At 47.6% G+C, this 19,172-nt stretch overlaps 2 protein-coding genes across 3 annotated transcripts in view; both read left to right on the top strand.

Annotated features, from left to right (window-relative positions):
• Positions 1–4,501, top strand: part of NEK11 (NIMA related kinase 11) — a 261,482-nt gene extending 256,981 nt beyond the window's left edge. Inside the window, exon 17 of one of the 2 annotated variants that reach the window (XM_072792785.1) lies at positions 387–4,501. In XM_072792785.1, the coding sequence (XP_072648886.1) occupies positions 387–567 (181 nt within the window). In that variant the 3' untranslated portion in view covers positions 568–4,501. Of the gene's footprint in view, positions 1–326 lie in introns of both variants that reach the window. The other variant, XM_072792789.1, reaches the window with a different exon arrangement.
• A 1,433-nt stretch (positions 4,502–5,934) lies between these two features.
• On the top strand, positions 5,935–8,521 carry NUDT16 (nudix hydrolase 16). Its single transcript, XM_072792806.1, has 3 exons — positions 5,935–6,110; positions 6,269–6,538; positions 7,246–8,521. The coding sequence occupies exons 1-3, from the start codon at positions 5,973–5,975 to the stop codon at positions 7,423–7,425; spliced, it is 588 nt and encodes a 195-aa protein (XP_072648907.1). The 5' UTR covers positions 5,935–5,972; the 3' UTR covers positions 7,426–8,521.
• Positions 8,522–19,172: the final 10,651 nt, after the last annotated feature.

Genomic DNA, 19,172 nt, shown 5'->3' with positions numbered 1-19,172 from the left:
CTCACTCTCAAATAGATAAACAAAAGCTTAAAAAAAAATCACCTTGTGCACCTTAAAATATATATATATATAGTCAATTATCCTTCAATAAAGCAGCGAAAATTTCATCAGGCACTTAAGAGGGAGGAAAGATCTCACAGGCCTCAAGAACACAAACATGGAGGACATAGCATGTGGGTTCTGGGAGTTTGAAATCTGTTTGTGCTGGTGGTTCATAAAGTGTGGGGATGATTACATCAGGTTTGAGAGGAAGGTGTAGCAGGCAGCCTCCTAGATGGCCCTGAATGATCTTCACATCTGGTATTCTTGTTTGTACATTGCAACAGGGTGGCCTGTGTGACCAATAAAATACCGTAGAAATGGTGGTGTCTCACTTCTGTGACTAGGTCACAAGACATGGATTCCATCTTGCTTTCTCTTGGATCACTCACTCTGAAGGAAGCGGCCACCATGTCTCGAGGACACCCAAGCAACTTTATGGAGACATCTATCTGGCGTAAAATTGAGGCTTCTGCCAATAGCCAGCACCAAGTTGAGCCACCTGGGAAGCAAATTCTCCAGCCCTAGGCAAGCCATCATTTGACTGCAGCCCTTGCTGACGTCTTGACTAAAAGCATCACAAGAAACCCTGAGCCAGAACCATCCAGCTATCAGTGACCCACGGACGCTGAAGGAGTAAGTGTTCACTGTTGTGTAAATCACTCCATTTCACAGTATGATGCAGTAATAGATCACTTATAGAGCAAAGCTCAGATTTGGGCTGTTGAGTTTGTCTGCTGTGTTCTGTAGCCAGGGCCAGCCCCCTAAAGAGGTCTCAGCAAAGCGTGGCTTTTGGCTGTGTCATGGGACTGTGTGGAGGGCAGGTTTGAATGGGGTGAGGCTGGAGGCAGGGCAAGGAGGCATTTAGCTGGGGTCCAGGTGAGAAAAGGTGAAGTCAGGGCCTTGTGGAGACAACACAAGGGAACCAGGAGAACTGAGGACTGACTGGGGGGTGTCTGTGAGGACTCCTAGGTTCCTAGCATGGGTGACTGGGCCATTCACAGAGCCGGGGATGCAGGAGCTGCAGGGGGAGTGGGGAAAGAAACACCGAGTCCATTCCTCGGTGTGTTGGGTGTTCGGGGTGCTTGTGGGGTATTCAGGTGAAGAGGTCCAGGCATGAAGCTGGAGGTGTCTGTAAAGTTCTTATAATCAATGGATCCACCTAATGAACTCCAGACAACACAGCAGTGGGTATTTTAATGCTGGACCTGCAAACAACTAGAGTAGGGCTGCCTTCTGTAGAATGCCACCTCCTTTAAGGCTGCTGGATTTGATTTCAGATATGTGAGTGCCCCCCAATAATAATCGCAGCGTCTAGCCCTTTCAGTAAGCCCTATTAGTAACCCCAACTGGCTTAGCTGACAGCTCTCTGCTGGTGCCATCTCCTCCCCACTCCTCCATTGTATATCCTTCAAAGTGAGTGGTTCCTCATCTTGGCTCTGCTTTTGAAACATCTGGAAAATTTTATGAAGATCAAGTGGAATAATTTAATATTTTCTGGTAGATGGTAGATGTTGGTTGCAGTCTTCTTTCTGCCTGAAAAGTGAGACTAGACCCTTACCTTTTTCTCCCTCTCCCGGACCAAAAGGATTCTGTCGGTGAAAGGGTTTTGTGAAATGCAAAGCTTTATTCAAATGTAAATTATAACCTTTACCTTCAGGAGAAGTCAAAGATCTTTTTATTTTTAACTTTTACTATAGAAAACATCAAACTGTATAAAAGTAAAGAGAATAATATAATAAGCCCTTATTATGGAACATCACTCAATTTCAGAAATAATTCACAGCCAATCCTATTTTATTTCTATTCTCACCTACTAGCGCCTCACTGGATTGTTTTTATCATAAATTTATAAATATTTCAGCATGTATCTCTGAAAGATAATCTTTTTAAAGCAGTAATACTATTATCATGCTTAAAAATGATCAATAATTGCTATCAAATATTCAGTCAATATTCACATTTCCTTACTTTTTGTTTCTTCAAATGAGGGTCCAAATGAAGCCCAATTGCTTCAACTGATAGGTCTCCTCAAACTCTTTTTATGTATAGAATCTACCTCCATCTCTTTTTTCCCCTTGTAATTCACTTATTGAAGAAACCAGGTCATTGGTCTTGTAGAGTTTCTTTCAGTCTAGATTTTATTGGTGGCATCCTCCTCATTTAAAAAAAATAAACTTAATTTTAAAAAAGATTTATTTATTTGAGAGAGAGAGCAGGGTGAGAGGCAGAGAGAAAGCATCCCAAATAGACTCCCCACTCAGTGCTGAGCCTGACAACAACAGGACCCTGGGATCATGACCTGAGCCGAAACAAGAGTTGGATGCTCACCCGATTGGGCCATCCAGGCGCCCTTAAGCTTTATTTTTTGTAGCAGTTTTAGATTTACAGAAAAAGTTGTGAAGATAGTACAGAGAGTTCCCACATAATTCCCCCAGTTTCCCTATTATTAATATCTTACATTAGCATGGTGTGTTTGTTACAATAATTGACCGATATCCATACATTATTATTAATCAAAGTCCATACTTTATTTAGATTTTACCTTAGCTTTCATCTAACGTCCTTTTTCTGATCCAGGATCCTATCTAGGAGACCACATTATTAAATTTAGTCATCAGGAATCCTTAAGGTATGCTTTGTTGAGACAGTTTCTCAGACTTTACTCATAGTCAATGACCTGAACAGTTCTGAGGTGTGGTGGTCAGGTATTTTGTAGAATGTCCCTCCAGTGGGGTTTAATGATTTTCTCATGATTAGACCAGGGTTATGTCATTTTGGGAGGAAGACAAGTAACATGAAGTACCATATGCCTCACATCGTATCAAGGGTGCATACTGTCAACATGATTTATTACTGTTGATGTTGACCTTGACTCACCTGGCTAGACTAATGTTTGTCAGGTTCCTCCTCAAAGTCACAAAATTGCTTCCCCCACTCCTTTCCACACTGTCCTCTTTGGAAGGAAGTCATTATTTACAGCACACACTTAAGGAGTGGTCAGTTGTGGGACACCTGGGTGGCTCAGTGGTTGAGTATCTGCCTTCAGCTCAGGTTGTGATACCGGGGATCATGGGATCGAGTCCTGCATCAGGCTCCCCACAGAGAGTCTGCTTCTCTCTCTGCCTATGTCTCTGCCTCTCTCTCTGTGTCTCTCGTGAATAAATAAAGGAGTGATCAGTTGTGCTCCACCTCCTGAGGGACACAGTATATGTCGAAATCATTTCAATTCTTCTGCCTGGGAGATGTCTCTTTCTGCTCATTTATTTGCTTCATTATTTTTTAAAGTAAGCTCTACACCCAACTTGGGGCTTGAACTCAAACAACCTCCAGGTGTGCTACTGACTGAGCCAGCCAGGTGCCTCTACTTGCGCATTATTTATATCAGAATGGATTTGCAGATATTTACTTTATACTATGGGTTATAATCCAATACTACTTTATTTTGTTGCTCCAATTGTTTCAGCTTTGGCCACTGAGAACTCTTTCAGTTGGTTCTTAAGTCCCTGTCCCTTTGACATACTCCTGTCAATATGGGTTTTTTTTTTCCATTAAAAAAAAAAAGATTTCTCACATCACAAGATGCTCCAGGTTTATCATGTATCCATTAGGTATATTTCTTGTCCCAGGGCTTGAATCAGCCATTTCTCCAAGGAGTCCAGTTCCTTTTATTAGAAAATGGTATTGGAAATCAAGCTCTGGGTACTGGGTATGCTTTTTGCTACTGGGGTATGACTGCTTCTACCCCCTCACAGCTGACTGAGGAAATTTGTGGACACTAACCCTTGTATACACACATACCTATGACTATTTTTATATGTAACCATCTGTATCTAAGTTAATCTAAACACAAATTTATACTGATGTCTCCAGCTCTAATCCACTACCACATGGATCAGTTTAGCTTCTTCATGATATTTAAAAGATGTTCTTTTGTATTTCTTATAGAATTGTAGTTAGATCCAGATTCAAGTTCAGGTTATGACAAGAATATTTCATAGTAGATGGTGTGTTCTTCTGTCATGAGGTACATAATATCTGGTTTTCTTTTAGTGATGTTAGCAGTCATTGGTGGACATTTCCTATGATCTATTAAAGTTTAAAAAAAAGTAAAATTATGATTGGCTATATCTTTTCTTCTTTGATTAACTGGAATACCCTATATGAACTTCCCCTCATTAACTATTTGGGAGCCCTGAGGTACAGCCCATAAAAAAAAAAAATTAAAAAAAAGACAAGATAAATGCTGAATGCTGAATCCTTTTCTTCCTCCTCCTCCTCATTATTATTTTAGGATTCAAATTATATTTATTGAATCAACGGATTGATTATCTCAGAGACTCCCAAAATTTCTCAGCTCTCTGTAACTTAAGGTGTCGGTGAATTTTTCATGGCCTCCTTAAGCCAAAGAAATAGCTATCAATATCATTTACTAATTAGTTAGGTCCAAGTATCTTAAGAAGTGTTTATGTCCTCACAACACGGCACCTGCTTGTCGCCACCTACCATCTCAAAACCTCATTCCCTGTTACACACAGATTTTCATCCCACTGCAAAAAAAAAAAAAAAAAAAAAAAAAAAAAAAAAAAAAAAAAAAAAAAAAAAAAAAACTAGCTTCACAAAGATAGGACGTCAGCACAAAGGATGCTGCCAATCTAATATTGAATCTAATCACTGAAATCGAAGCTAGTAATGTTCCCGATGTCTGAAAGAGACTGCTAAGTTTCTGGGGAAATCTAAAGTATCTCTCTGTGCCCCTGTAAGTTGTCAGGATGCACTGGCTAGGACCCTCAGAGTTCATTTAAAATAAATAAAAAAGTATTTGTTAAAATTTTAGATTTCAAAATTTTTCTTTTATTTCTTTTTTAGTATTGAAGTATAGTGGACAATGTTGTATTAGTTTCAGGTGTACAGCACCGTGATTTGACAGGTCTATGCACACGTCCGCACACGTCAGTGCTCCCCACATCTGTCATCGCCCACGTCACTAGACTCCCATTGCCTCTATTCCCCGCGCTGTACTTTTCCCCTCCATGATTCATTTTATAACTGGAAGTTGGCACCTCTTCGTTCTCTTCACCTATTTCTCCTATTCCCTCGCCTCTTCATTATTGTTCAAATGAACTCATCCTTCAGCATCTTCCGAGGCCGACCACCGAGTTACGTCTGGGTTCAGTACCACAGTGAACCTCAGCGAACCTGCAGGCGCTCTTGAGGGTCACGGCAGGGCTCAGCGATCCTCCCGCGGCCTCGCCTGCGGGAACCTCTGCCTCGGGAGGGTGGAGCGGGAGGGGGTGCGGCCGGCGCCCCCAGCGAGGCGGAGAGCAGTTCCCAAAGGGGTGGCAGGCCGGGAGGGCGGTATCGGGGACTGGCACGGTCGGTCAGGCTGAAAACGCTCCGGGCTCCGAAGCCCTTAGCTGGAGTCACTGGCTGTCGCCTTGGTGGCGCCGGGTGTTCCACGCTGCCGTAGAGGGAGCCGGACCCATCTTCAAAGGCCTCCTCCGGCAACCTGGAGAGAAAAGCGGCCCGAAGCTCTGGGAAGGGCACGACTCTCCCCCGGAGGGGGGCAGCAAGTCGCCTTCGGAGCGCCCCGCCCGAACCTCCGCAGGCGCGGCCCCCCCTCCCCCGCCCCCGCCCCCGCCCCCGCCCCCGCCCCCGCCCCGGGCCTCGGCCCCCGGCCCCGCCCGCCCCGCCGCGGCCACTGTGACCCAAGCGTTACTCGCCGGGTTCGCCCGGCGCCCGGGCCTCCGGCCACGCCCTCAACCCGCCCCGCCCCGCCCCGCCCCGGGCCCAACCCGGACCCGGCTCCCGGCTCCCCCCGGACTCCCGCGGCCGCCGCCGCCGCCGCCACCGCCCCGCGCCTGCAGGCCCCGCCCCGGTCGGCTGCCGCCTGCCGCCCGCCCCCTGCGCCCTCGGGACCGCGGCGCGGGGCCATGGCCGGGGCCCGCAAGCTGGAGCTGCAGGACGCCCTGGCGCTGGGGCCCGGCTGGCGGCACGCGTGCCACGCGCTGCTCTACGCGCCCGACCCCGGGCTGCTGTTCGGCCGCATCCCGCTGCGCTACGCCGTCCTGGTGAGACCCGGCGCCCCGCCCCGCCCCCCTCCCCCTCCCCCTCCCCCTCCCCCTCCCTCGCCCTGCCCTGCCCTCCCCTCCCCCCCGCTTTCCCCTCCCTCCGCCCCGGAGACCCCGGCCCCGGAGCGCCCGGCCGACCCCGCCTCCGTCCCCCGCAGATGCAGATGCGCTTCGACGGGCGCCTCGGCTTCCCCGGCGGCCTGGTCAACTTGCAGGACGGCTCCCTGGAGGCCGGGCTGAGGCGCGAGCTGAGCGAGGAGCTGGGCGAGGCGGCGGCCCACGTGCCCCTGGAGCGCGCCGACTACCGCAGCTCGCACGCCGCGCCCGGGCCGCGGGTGGTCGCCCACTTCTACGCCAAGCAGCTGACGCTCGAGCAGCTGCTGGCGGTGGAGAAGGGCGCCCCGCGCGCCAAGGACCACGGGCTGGAGGTGGGCCCGCCCCGCCCCTGGAAGCCGGGTCGCCGGGCCCTTGGGCCCCCTGCCCCACGGAGGCCTCACCCTTCTCCCCTTTTCGCCGGCCTCTGCGGTGGTTTTTCTAGAACACACCCAACCCATCCAAATCTCTCTCGTCCCCGTTGATTCAGCCAAGCCTTGCTCCCTAGGCCCCTGACTTTCTTGGGTAGAAGATGTGGCCACTTATGGGGGCGGGGCCGGGGGGGTACTAACCACTTTGTGGTTAGGCTAGGAGAGTAGGGGAGTGGACTGTACACGGCGAGGGTTCTCAAACGTTGGCAGGTATCAGGATCATCTGGGAAGCTGATTACTGACCCCACTCCCAGAATTTCTGGCTCGGAAGGGGAAGGAGGGAAGGACCTGGGACTTTGCATCTTTCAAAAGTTCCTAAATGATGCTGATATGACTGATCTGTTGTATTTTTTGAGAACTACTGGTGCAAGGCCAAGCGTGCATCCTGGAGGCAAGAGCCGCTAAAGGTTTAGTGCTGTGGGAGGGATTAGCATTTCTGAAACTGGATAGCGTGGTCATTTGTCTGTGGAGAGCTGGGCCCACTGGGTATAAGATCTAAGTCCTCAGGCCTGGTTCTGCTGGACTGATCAGGGATGAGACCCCTGATCTGGAAAGATCTGTCTAGGATGAGCTACCGATCTCACCGTCACCTGTCTCCCTTCCTTTCACAGGTGCTAGGCCTGGTACGGGTGCCCCTGTATACCCTGCGGGATGGTGTGGGAGGCCTGCCTGCCTTCCTGGAAAATTCCTTTATTGGAGCTGCAAAGGAGCAGCTGCTGGAAGCCCTTCAGGATTTAGAACTGGTGGAACCTGGTTCTCTTACAGCCCATAAGATCTCCCTCCCTCACTAGAGGCAGCCCTCTGTGGAGCCGTGGAACCTGAGATGAGGTCCTTGGGACAAAGGAGAGGAGGAGGGAACAGGGAATGTTTTCTCTTCTGAGCTTGATAGATGATAACAGATTAAAAGCAGTATGTGCAGTATGTCTGAATGGAGCTCCCGCCCCCCTGCCCCCCCTCCCCCCCCCAGCCCAGCAGCTCTCCACATCCAGAGCAAAAACCTGCAGCTCATCCCAGGGACCCTGGCAAATCCTCAGAGCCTGCCCCCTCTCTGTCCATTTGCACACACACAGCATGGTAGCCCCCGGACATAGGAATGTCCAGCCTATACCCACGTACAAGCTGACACCTCCCCATAACCACCACATGCAATTTAACCAGGAAGTGGCATGTGTGAGGTATAGCTTGTCATCAGAGCCACATCCTTGTTAGCGAGGAGAGAGAAGCAACACGGTCGCTTTACCCACTGAACATGGTCACATCCTTGCCTGGGTGTTGACAGAAGCAATATACCCCTGGAAGGTGGGTAGAGAATCCTAACCAACCTGCTGTCTTCTGAAACTGAGCAGAAGGGTGAGAAAAATGGCTTGGTCTCCTTGGATTTGAGACTTCGGGGTCCTGGTACATCTCCAAAGCTGTCATCTGGGACCCCTTAGACGGGACATCGGAAGGGAATGGACCCAGCTCTAGCCTACCTCTGTCCTCACAAAAAGAGTCTGCCAGCAAAGAGGGCTTGTAGCGGAGCCTCAGAGCCCTTCGGTTTTTTCACCAAATAATCAGTATGAGGTACTGGAGATCTGGGGACAAAAGAGTCATAGGTCTTGCTCTCCACAGGGTTAAAGGGCTAAATGGCAAATTTCAGGCTTCGTGGGCCGCGTGGTCTTTGTAGCATCTGCTCAGCTCTTTCATTTCAGAAGTAGCAACGAACAATACATAATGGGCATAGCTGTGTTCCAGTAAAACTTCATAAAAGGAGGTGGCCAGCCCGAGGGTGATAGTATGCCAACGCTTGCTCTAGAACGGACGATAAGTAATCAATTTAATTATGATGCCTATTTACTTGTTTCATTTATGTCAGTGTTAAGAAAGAAATAAAAGATTGATACAGGCCTTGCCTTGACATTTTTTACTTTTTGCTAAGGTGGTCTCGAAGGGAAGGCCCTCTGTGAAGAGCATGTAAGCTGAACGATAGGGAGGAAGTACCAGGTAGGAGTGTGGGAAGAATATTCTAGATATGCTAGGTGGTAGCATGTGTTAAGATTCTGAGGAAGGATCTTGGCAGATTATCCCACATCAAGGGTAGGGAAATTAAACTCCATTTCTCAATTGGGGTGGCAGAGAGATAAGCAGAGAATTTGCAGTCCTCTTCACCAGAGCATGGTCTAGAAATGGAAAGAGGCCAGTGTAATTAGGCTCTAGTAAGCAAGGGGAGAGGATGCTGGAGAGGTAGGCAGGAGCCAGATGGCACAGAGCCTCACGAGGCATGGTCAGGGGCTCCGGTGTGTGCAGTGTGACCTGGAAGGGGGCAGGAGAGGGTGTAGATGAGGGAGGCTGCCATAGTAGCTTACATGGGAGATGTGGTGGTCCGAGCCACAGTAGCGGAAGAGGTAGAGAAGCAGATGCATTTGAGAGAGCTATTGGTGTCACTAAGTGGCACTCGGATGGATTGAGTGTGGGGTGAAGTGAGGGAAAAGAGGATTCAAGTATGACTTTTCAGTTGTGTCTTAAGTCATGCAAGTTGTGGATGAGGGAAAACCTGGGTGGGAGCGGAGAAGCTTCTACAGGGGGTAGAATCAAGGTCATTCTGGGCATGTTGAGACAAAAATTTGTGAGTCGTCTGTATAAAGAGGGTACAGCAACTTGGTAGATGAGGTCAGGCAGGGAGAGAAAGAAGAGAAGAGGGCTCAGGATGGGGCCCCGAGGAAGCCCGGGTCTCAGGGTTCAGGATGAGGAGCAGGCCACATTGAAGATGACCGGCAGTCGAGAGGAAGCTGCTTGAAGAAAGCGAACTCTGCTAAGTGCTTATGAGAGTTTTGGTAAAAGGAGGGCAGAACTGTCCATTGGATTTAGTAACAGGTTTTTGGTGACTTTGAGGGGAACAGTTTCAGGAAAGGGTGGGAGGCAGACAGGAGTTGGGTGAGTGGGTGGGTAATGGGGGACTGGATAAGGGGAGAAGTGGGTCCAAAGGGCTGTGGGGCAACGGCCCGACACCTGGAGAGGGCTGCGGGTCAGGGGCAGCGTTTCTGGTGGGGGATGGAGCGTGGGTGTGCTGGTGGAAACAGGAGAGAGAGGCGGTGCTGTAGGGGCACAGTCCATGCAAAAAGAGGAGGCAGGAGCCTCTGATGGGAAGAGGGACAGGTCCTGCAGCATCCCAGGCCTCAGGGAGAGGAAGAGGAAGGAGGAGAGGATGATGGAGTTGGACAATCGATTGAAATGAAGTGATCAGGTGGATGTGGGTGGACGATGTTCCCAGAAGGTACAAAGTAGCCATTCATCATGGCGTGGAAAGGCAAGTTGGTTAAGGAAATAGCAGAATTGAGCTATTGGGCAGGGTTGAGCTATAGGTCAGTTTAGGGTAGGAATCTGGGCCCTTAGATGTGTGTGTGGGGGGGTGAAGGGTAGGCACGCATGTGCACGGTTTCCTTGCCTCCTGGCACTTCAGTCATCAGCTTGCCCTTTTTTTTTTTTTTTAAGGTTTCCTTTCCTTTCCTTTCCTTTCCTTTCCTTTCCTTTCCTTTCCTTTCCTTTCCTTTCCTTTCCTTTCCTTTCCTTTCCTTTCCTTTCCTTTCCTTTCCTTTCCTTTCTCCTTTCCTTTCTCCTTTCCTTTCTCTTTTCCTTTCTCCTTTCCTTTCCTTTCCTTTCCTTTCCTTTCCTTTCCTTTCCTTTCCTTTCCTTTCCTTTCCTTTCCTTTCCTTTCCTTTCCTTTCCTTTCCTTTCCTTTCCTTTCCTTTCCTTTCTTCTTTTCTTTCTTTCTTTGAGAGAGAGAGCACAAGTGGGAGAGGGAGAAGCAGTCTTTCCACTAAGCAGGTCCCCTGAGATCATGACCTGAGCAGAAGGCAGATACTTAACCGACTGAACCACCCAGGCGTCCCAGCGGCCTACTTCTTTAAATTCCTACTCAGTCTCCTTATTTAAGGTAAGTCTCTCGTGATGTTGAGGGGGAGCATCCATGGCCTTCATGTATCACCCCACACACACAGCCTCCCAGTCAGGGGCTCTTTTCTCAGCAAGCCACCTTAAAGGTGTCCGTCCATTGTTCTGTGGCTTGAGAACATGTCACTTGCCCTGTCCCTCCAGTCCACAGGCAGGTGGAGGGTCTGGGCCGGTTTCTCTCCCTGGTTTCTCCCTCTCTCACCCATTGCCGTCCTGCTGCTGGACTAGGAGACCTGGGTATGCTTGGCCACATGGGATCTCCTTGGCCTTGTTAAACCAGTCATTGGGTGGAGAAGATGGCAGACTTCTAGCAGTCCTCACCCCCTCTGGGAACCTGAGCATTTGTCTCCAGGAACCTGAGTGGCCCAGGCCACCTACCCTCAAACATATTTCTGCCTTTCTCAGCAGAATCCACTGCATGTTCACACTTCTCAGTTCTGTGCTTTTACCTGGAGTATCAGATTGCTGGTGCTGAGTTAACACTTCTGGGCCCCATGTCCCAAGCCAAAGTCCTACTCCATTATCAAGTTTCTGGCAAACCTATTAGAAGCAGAAACAGGGGCCCCTGGGTGGCTCCGTGATGGAGCGTTGGGCTTTTGCTCAGGTCTTGATCCTGGGGTCCTGGGATCAAGTCCCACGTCGGGCTCCTTGCAGGGAGCCTACTTCTCCCTCTGCCTGTGTCTCTGTCTCTGTCTCCCTCTCTCTTTGTCTCTCATGAATGAATAAATATAATCTTAAAAATATAGAAGCAGAAACATTTGAGGGAAGTATAGCTGGTCCTTCCCAGTCACTCAGGTCCTGGGAGGCTGCTAAGTGGAACAGACCAAGGCTTAGGTAGAGACGTGGACAGGGATGTTTTCTGTGAGTTTCATTTTATTGCAGAGAAAACATTTCCCCCCCATACTTTCTACCCCCACACAAAATGAATAGGACAAAACATTAGAGGAATAAATATTTTATCTGTGATGAAATTGTGAACGGTCTCAGAATTTGAACCAAACTAACAGACAGTGGCCTTTGACCTACCTCAGAGGGGCAGAAGAGTAGAGGAATTTAAAACACAATTCTGGGATCCCTGGGTGGTGCAGCGGTTTAGCGCCTGCCTTTGGCCCAGGGCGCGATCCTGGAGACCTGGGATCGAATCCCACGTCGGGCTTCCCGTGCATGGAGCCTGCTTCTCCCTCTGCCTGTGTCTCTGCCTCTCTCTCTCACTGTCTGCCTATCATAAATAAATAAAAATTAAAAAAAAAAAGGCTCCCGTTTCTGTGGGATGCCTTTAAAAAAATAAAAAACAAAAAAAAACACAATTCTGAGGAAGGGGGGGGGTGTGGGATGCATAGCATGGTCAGGACAGAGGAAAAAGAGAAACATCCACTGAACTTAAGGCCACAGAAAACTCCCTGCAAGAGAAACCGTGTGGCCTCACCTCCCCTGGTCCCCCAACTGTGTATCTGATTCAGCTGGAATATGGACTTTCACATTTCCTCCCGTGGTAAAGGCAGCCAGATGGAGAGTTGAAATCAACTTGTAGGCAAAGCAACCCTGGTGGGGGGCAGGGTACGTGGAAGGACAGGACCCACAAAGGAATCTCTTCACCTAACAGACGGGAGGGAGTCCATGTGCCGGCTTTTCCCCAAAGTGTTCAGCTCACCCTGATGCAGATGGGAACCCATGTCCCAAGCCCATGTCATTCCTGCTCCCCACGGGTTCCGTTTCTCTGTAGACACTCCCAGCTGATGCAGTGGCAAGGCCTCTCCTTCCACTAAGAGAGATGACCCCTGGGTGGAGTTTCCAGTAATTATAAAGAGCCCTTGGAAAAACTCCATTGAGGACGGCTATTACCCACAGCCCCAGTCCCCTATCCTGTGCCGGCCACTGAGGACAGACTGATAAATGCACAGCCCCCTCTTGCCTAGAACCAATGCCAAGGTGGCAAACAGGCAAAATCCAGGTAAAGGGGGCAGGATGAGCAGTGAGTGGCCCCATGCTTGTTTAAAGGCCAAAGAATAAAATTGCCCCTAATAAAGTAAGTAGGAAATGATAACCAGGTCTGTTCATAAAAAGTATGCTCTGGAAGATTTATTCCAATCAACAGGAGTGGTGTTTGCTCAGGGAATAAGGAAAACGTGGACTCTGGAACGAGATGAAAGTTGAGAAGCAGCTGGCAGCACCAAAGGCACTTAAGGAGATAGCTCTCGATTAGCTTAGAATCACGCTAGGACAGCGAAGAGCATCACCCACACTGGGAAAAACCTGCCACTGATGTCAAGAGCAGGCTTAAGAAAACCACCTAGAATACAGAAAGTATCGAACAAGGAGTGACCGGAGAGAACACGGACCGTGGAGAGGCCACACAATGGAAATCCAGAGTAGTGTTAATTGACAGAATGAAAATATTACCAGGCAGCCCATAGAACGTGCCACACCAAGAGCAAACCTAAGGTAAACTCTGGACTTTGGGTGGAATGATCAGTCATGTATGTTCATCAGTTAACAAGGTAACAGGTTTACCGCTGGCGGGGCAGGGTGGGGGGGTGCTGACCGTGGGGGAGGCTGTGTGTGTTGGGTGGGGGCATGGGGGCAATTTCTGTACCTCCCTGTTAGTTGTGTTGTGAACCTGATGCTGCTCTAAATAAGTAAGCCTTAAGAATTCACAGGCAGGACACATGTAAAGTGAACAATTTTTTAGGACATAAGAAGAAACCTTCTCTAAACTGAAAGAGATCCAAACCTGCGGGTTGGCAGGACTCCCTGTGTTCAGAAGGGAAAGAAAAGATAAAAACTAAAAAACAACAGCAGGATCCCGTTCTTCATTTCAAGGACATTTGTAAGGCAGGAAAATTAGGTCACTTACAGTAGCAAAACCTTCCTGTCGACCCAAACTGATGTTCAGATGCAAAAGCGTGTATCTCACCCACACAGTCTACCTGGAAAATAACAAAAATGTTCTTAGCAGTCTGCAAGATGAATCAAAGTAGAGAACTGACGAACGGGGAAACTGTGTAAGAAGCTTGAGAGCTCCTCTTCTCTACACACTTAGGACTAAGTTATTGTGCTAATGATAGGTTTAAGTAATACAAATGCCACCGATTGAAAGAAAATATGTATCATGTGAAAATAAAATAATAAATAATATGACGAATATGCTTGTCCCTGAATGGTAGATTATTCTAGTAAAAGGAGGGAGGAGATGGGAAAAAACATAAAAATATGTTAATTTTACTGGGGAAATGAATGGGCACTGTTTGGTTTCTGAAGTTGATAATAATGACCTTAGATTGGGTAAAAACATGAAATTTTACTATTTCAAGGGACATGCCAGGGCAATATGAATCTGGTTGAATGTGGACAGATGGGCAAAGAATACCAGGCAATTGCAGTCAAAAAGAATTGTCACAATATTAATATCAGAATTCAACGTCGAAGCAGTAGATGGGACTGAGAACTCTCTAACTGATGACTAGATTGTCCACAATGATCACGCAATTGTCGTGAATTTCAGATAAGATGCAGCAAGATCTAATGGGAGATGCGAGAAGGAGTCACCGAATGTTTTTGGGAGACCAAAACACTTCCTCAGTCCTTGCCGGTAGCTTCCGCTGGGAAGGCACTAGTCCAAGCTCTTTTCGTGCATTAACATGTCTAGTCCTTAGAGCAGCCGCCCATGGGACATGGAGATACTATTAGCTCCCCACTCCAAAGAAAGAGGCCTACGCACAAAGACCAACTAAATAATGTACTCTGCCTAACAGATAAAGATTGAACTCTAGGGGTGTCGGTTGGCTGGGCGAGTCTTGACTTCTTCCGCTGAGGTCATGATCTCAGGGTCATGGGATTGAGCCCTGGGATTGAGCTCCTCACTCAATGCGGAGTCTGCTGGCCCCTTTCTCTCTGCTCCTCCCCTTGATCGTGCACTCTCTCTGTCTCAAAGAAATGAGTAAAATCTTTTTTAAAAATCTAATTTTAAAATTATAAAGAAACAAAGAAAGGCCTCGGGGGTCGGTGTGGAACCTGTCCCGGAAGAATGGTGGGGGAGTCTGTCGATTGTGGAAGGACCTAAGCTTTCCAGCCCCCCAAAAGAAAATGCAAGCAGAGCAGACTGAGCAGGGGACGGTGTGTCCCCAGGGCCTCTCCCACAGCCAGGCCACTGGAGAGTGCAGTGTGCCCTAGGGCTGGGCTCTGCCCTCAGGTGCTGGGGGGTGGGGAGCAGAACTGAAGGAGGAGCAGCTCTCCAAGGGGGGTGGCAGCCAGGCTGGGTAGCCCAGACAACTGATTTTTAAAACAGGCCAGACACTCAAACTTCCTCTTTGTTTCAACAGAGTCAGCACTAGTGCTCCACGGAGAGGTTTCCCCGCATTTTATTTGATTTTTTGTTTTGTTTTTTATTTATTTAAATTCAATTAATTAACATATGGTGTATTATTAGTTTCAGAGGTAGAGTTCAGTGATTCATCCGTTGCATATAACACCGAGTGCTCATCACATCACGTGCCCTCCTTAATACCCATCACCCAGTTGCCCCCATGCTCCCACCCCCCCTCCCCTCCAGCAACCCTCAGCTTATTTCCTAGAGTCTCTCAGGGTTTGTCTCCCTCTCTGATTTCATCTTACTTCATCTACCCCTCCCTTCCCCTGTGATCCTCTGTTTTGTTTCTGAAATTCCTCATACGAGTGAGATCACATAATTGTTTTTGTCTGATTGACTACTTTCACTCAGCATTTTGATCACCTCCTCTTTAGTTTCTTATCCTCTAACCTGCCAGAGCTAAGAAAACCATTTGATCTCAGGCTTCCTGAGGATCAGTTCCCACTCCCTTTCACGTAGGAGCCACTGCCCTTCCGCCCTCAGTTCTCTCCCACCACTGCCCTGTTTTGCCTCCGTAACTCTGACTCTTTCAATGTCACTTCCTGAGGGAAACATTCTCTGGCCCTGACCTTCCAGGCTAGATTAATTTCCTTCATACTATATTGAAAATTCATACTATATTGAAGATTTATAGTATAAAATAGAATAAAAGAACATGCAACCTTCCAAAAGTAGGAAAAAATATTTCATTTTTTTTATTTTTAATTTTTTAAAAGATTTTATTTATTTATTCATGACAGACACAGAAAGAGAGAGACAGAAGCAGAGACACAGGCAGAGGGAGAAGCAGGCTCCATGCAGGGAGCCTGACGAGGGACTTGATCCCGGGTCTCTCCAGGATCAGGCCCTGGGCTGAGGCAGTGCTAAACTGCTGAGCCACCTGGGCTGCCCCAGGAAAAAATATTTTTAAAAGGCATGCCAGGACATTCGTTGTAATTTCCTGCATTTTTTCCTGGATCTTGTCATGTTTGTGGGTTTTTACAGCTTTTTAAGACTGTGATTTGCTGTGATTTGATGTCCTAAATTGGTTTGGTTTCTTTTTTTTTCTAATTTTCGTATTTGTTTCAAGGGAATTCCCAAAATTGTGTAAGATTCAGGTCCCACAAAACCTAGTCCTGCCAGGGTGTGAAGGCCTGGCATCCCCTTGGTCAGATGGGACAAGAGGAAGCTTTGACCATCTCAACCCCCAGAAGCCCCTCATGCCAGGACTGAGACCCGAAGGATGAATTCACAGTCATCTGTTTGACTTTTTTTTTTCAGCTTCTGGGATGCCTGGGTCGTTCTTGATTTTGGCTCAGGTCTTGATCTCAGGGTCGTGAGATTGAGCAGGCCTGGAGCCTGCTTAAGATAAACTTTCTCCCTCTCCCTTTGCCCTCCTCTCTCTCTCTTAAAAAAATAAAAAAGCCTTTTTTTTTTTTTTTGGCTTCTAGTGCTAACCTAAATTATTCCTTATTTGTGCAATAGATGGTAAGCTATCTAAATTTTCTCTTCTAGAACTTAGGAGTGATGAAGTGAAGAGATGTGGGAGAGTAATTGAGTCTCTATGAGTATAAGGTGTCCGGGAAACAGTGGTCTCTGAGCTTCAAACCTTTCCCTGGTGTTGGTCTTCTTGGCAGTCATGTGGAAGATTTAATGACTCTGGGCCACTTGTCCTCCATGGGAATGGCACCCCCTCCCCAAAGGGTATTTTCCAGTTACTATTATCATATAACAAATGATCCCAAAACTCAGTGGCTTAGAATAATACAACAAGCACCTTAGCTTTCATGGTTGGAGTCAGAGCCTGGAGCTTGAGCAACCAGGGACTGGCCAGGCATCTCTCTCTCTCTCCACATAGTCTCAGGGGACTCCCTCATTGCAAGGCTGCCTTACAGGAGTCGGACTGCTTGCATGGCAGGTCAGGGTCCAGCATGAGTGTTCCAGCAAGCAAGGTGGAAATTGCGTGGCCTTGTCTGACTTAGCCTCAGAAGACACAACTTTACTTCTGTCTCCTATTGATTTCAAAGAAGACGTAAACTCATACAACTTCAAGGAGTGAGACAGTAGGCTCCATCTCTTGATAAGGGCGTGACAAAGCAGCCCTAGAAGATCCTGTGGGACAGATATTTTTGTGTCCATCTTTGGAAAATGCAATTTACCATTGGGTGTCTAGAAATGTTTATTATAAAAAGAGAATATTGGATCTGAGAACGCTTGTTGCAGGCCTACCATACCTCAGTACTGAGCCCCGTGTACTCTTGGATCCAAGCATGAATTTGGATGGATTAAAATCAGAGAGTCCTTGACAGCAGATCTTGCTATGGTGCCGGCTTTGAAGCTCTCATCCTTCTGTGAAAATGGGCCTGACAGGGAAGAGGCTGCCAAGAAGAGTCAAATCACAAATTAGAAATCTCTGGAGATGGACCTACAGGGTGGTGCCATGTAAAAAGGCCACGGGAAAATTCTGGATCCCGGATTTTTTTTTCTCTGATGTTTTATTTTTTTTTAATTTTTTAATTTTATTTTTTTATTTTTTCTCTGATAAGTTTTAAAGCAGTGATAAGATGCTTAAAAACATCAGGCCAAACTTAACCATTGTTCCCAGTATGCTAAGATGTACATTTTAAAATCTCTGAAATCAGGATGGTCTTACAGTTGATGCCAGGTAGTGGTCTTGACCTAGTTGTCATTTGCTGCACATGGCCTGAAAATTTTGGGAAAGAATGTCTACAGTTGGAAGGAAATACCATAGACTACTGTGGACAACTCTTAAGAAATGTTGCAATATCACAACTCTTGGCACAGAGGTCAATGTTCTGTGGAAAAACACAGACACCTATGATCCCAAGTTGAAAAGTGATGTAAAAGAGCTGGACACGGTGCAGAGGTTTTAGAATTATCTGAATCAATTTGTTTTGCTTATATTTCCTTTCTGTGTATGCACGAGAGTAATCTATGATGAAAACTCATGTCTAAAAATGTCCAAAATTTCTTTTACACTATTTAGAAAATTAAAAAAAAACCTTCTATGTGATAGGAAAGCATTGTGTTATGGCCTAATGACTGATTTTCTTTCTGAGAGGCACAGAAAATCCTAAGGTGCGTTGCAATCAGTGAGGTCTCAGAGTAGCTGAAAGGCAGGAGGGAAGAAACCACATTTTCCACTTCAGAAGCATCTGAAGTCATACGTGACTTCTAAGAAGCAGCCCAATGTATGCAGGAAGGTCTAAAACAAGGAGTCAGAAATGCCAACAATGTGGCTGCTCTGGGTCATCAGCTACCTGAGGCACCAGGCAGTGGCCAGGACAGGGCAGCAGTGAGTATGGAAATGAAAGGTGGGGTGATAGAGACCAAACAGTGTGGCTCGAAGCGACTTTGGGGCCAGTGAGGAATAACGCTAGGTGGTGAAGCAGGGAGGAGGTTCTGAGGTACCAGGCTGGGAAAATGAGCGCCTTCTGCTTGCCTGTGCCATCAGGGACCAGGCCAGCCCCAAGTGTCCCCTAAATGAGACCTACAGGACCTGGCCAGGCAGGGCAGGAGATCACAGGTAGATATGGAACTGTCTCAAGAGCTGCCTGGCTGAGGCAGGCACAGGTAGAGGCAAAACCTTTACAGATCAGTTGCTTATGGAAGGGGTTAAAATTGCATTTGGGTTTGAAGTTGGGACAGATGTTTTAAGTAGAAGTTAGGCTCTTGAACCACTCATAGTGACTCAAACACCTTATACTTTAAGATCCATTCAGAGACGCCTGGGTGGCTCAGTGGTTGAGGGTCTGCCTTTGGCTCAGGGCATGATCCTGGAGTCCTGGGATCGAGCCCTGCATCAGGCTCCCTACAGGGTCTCCAGGGGGCCTGCTTCTCCCCCTACCTATGTCTCTGCTTCTTTCTCTGTGTCTCTCATGAATAAATAAATAAATAATAAAAATAATTTTAAAAAAAGATCTGTTCAAACATTGGTTTCATTACCCCCATTTCTCAAAGTAGGATTGGTCCTCAGTTGAGGCAGCTCCAACTTTTAGGGGCACAAGAGCCAAAGGTTTGAAACTGGACACACAGTCTCCATAGGCATCAGACACCTGCTCTCAGGCAGTGCTGAGAAAATGCCAATCCTCTTTTTAGTAACATGGTCATTACATTAAATGCTGTCTATTCCTGGAAGGTCCCACTTGCCCCAAGCCTCTCTAATGCCTGCTCATCCTTCAAAGCTCATCACCCCTGTAGGGCAGCTTTCACCTTTCCCTTCTGGGTTGCTATGGCAACCTG

The sequence above is a fragment of the Canis lupus genome, chromosome 22 (assembly GCF_048164855.1).
Source record: "Canis lupus baileyi chromosome 22, mCanLup2.hap1, whole genome shotgun sequence".
NCBI lineage: Eukaryota > Metazoa > Chordata > Mammalia > Carnivora > Canidae > Canis > Canis lupus.
Note: the sequence above shows the minus strand (reverse complement) of the source record. Positions and strands in the feature narration are given on the sequence as shown.

Excerpts from the sequence above, each read along its gene's own strand:
- NUDT16 (XM_072792806.1), top strand. The coding sequence starts at position 5,973 with ATGGCCGGGGCCCGCAAGCTGGAGCTGCAGGACGCCCTGGCGCTGGGG. Across the intron at positions 6,111-6,268 it reads CGCTGCGCTACGCCGTCCTG|ATGCAGATGCGCTTCGACGG; the intron begins GTGAGACCCGGC and ends CGTCCCCCGCAG. Across the intron at positions 6,539-7,245 it reads CCAAGGACCACGGGCTGGAG|GTGCTAGGCCTGGTACGGGT; the intron begins GTGGGCCCGCCC and ends TTCCTTTCACAG.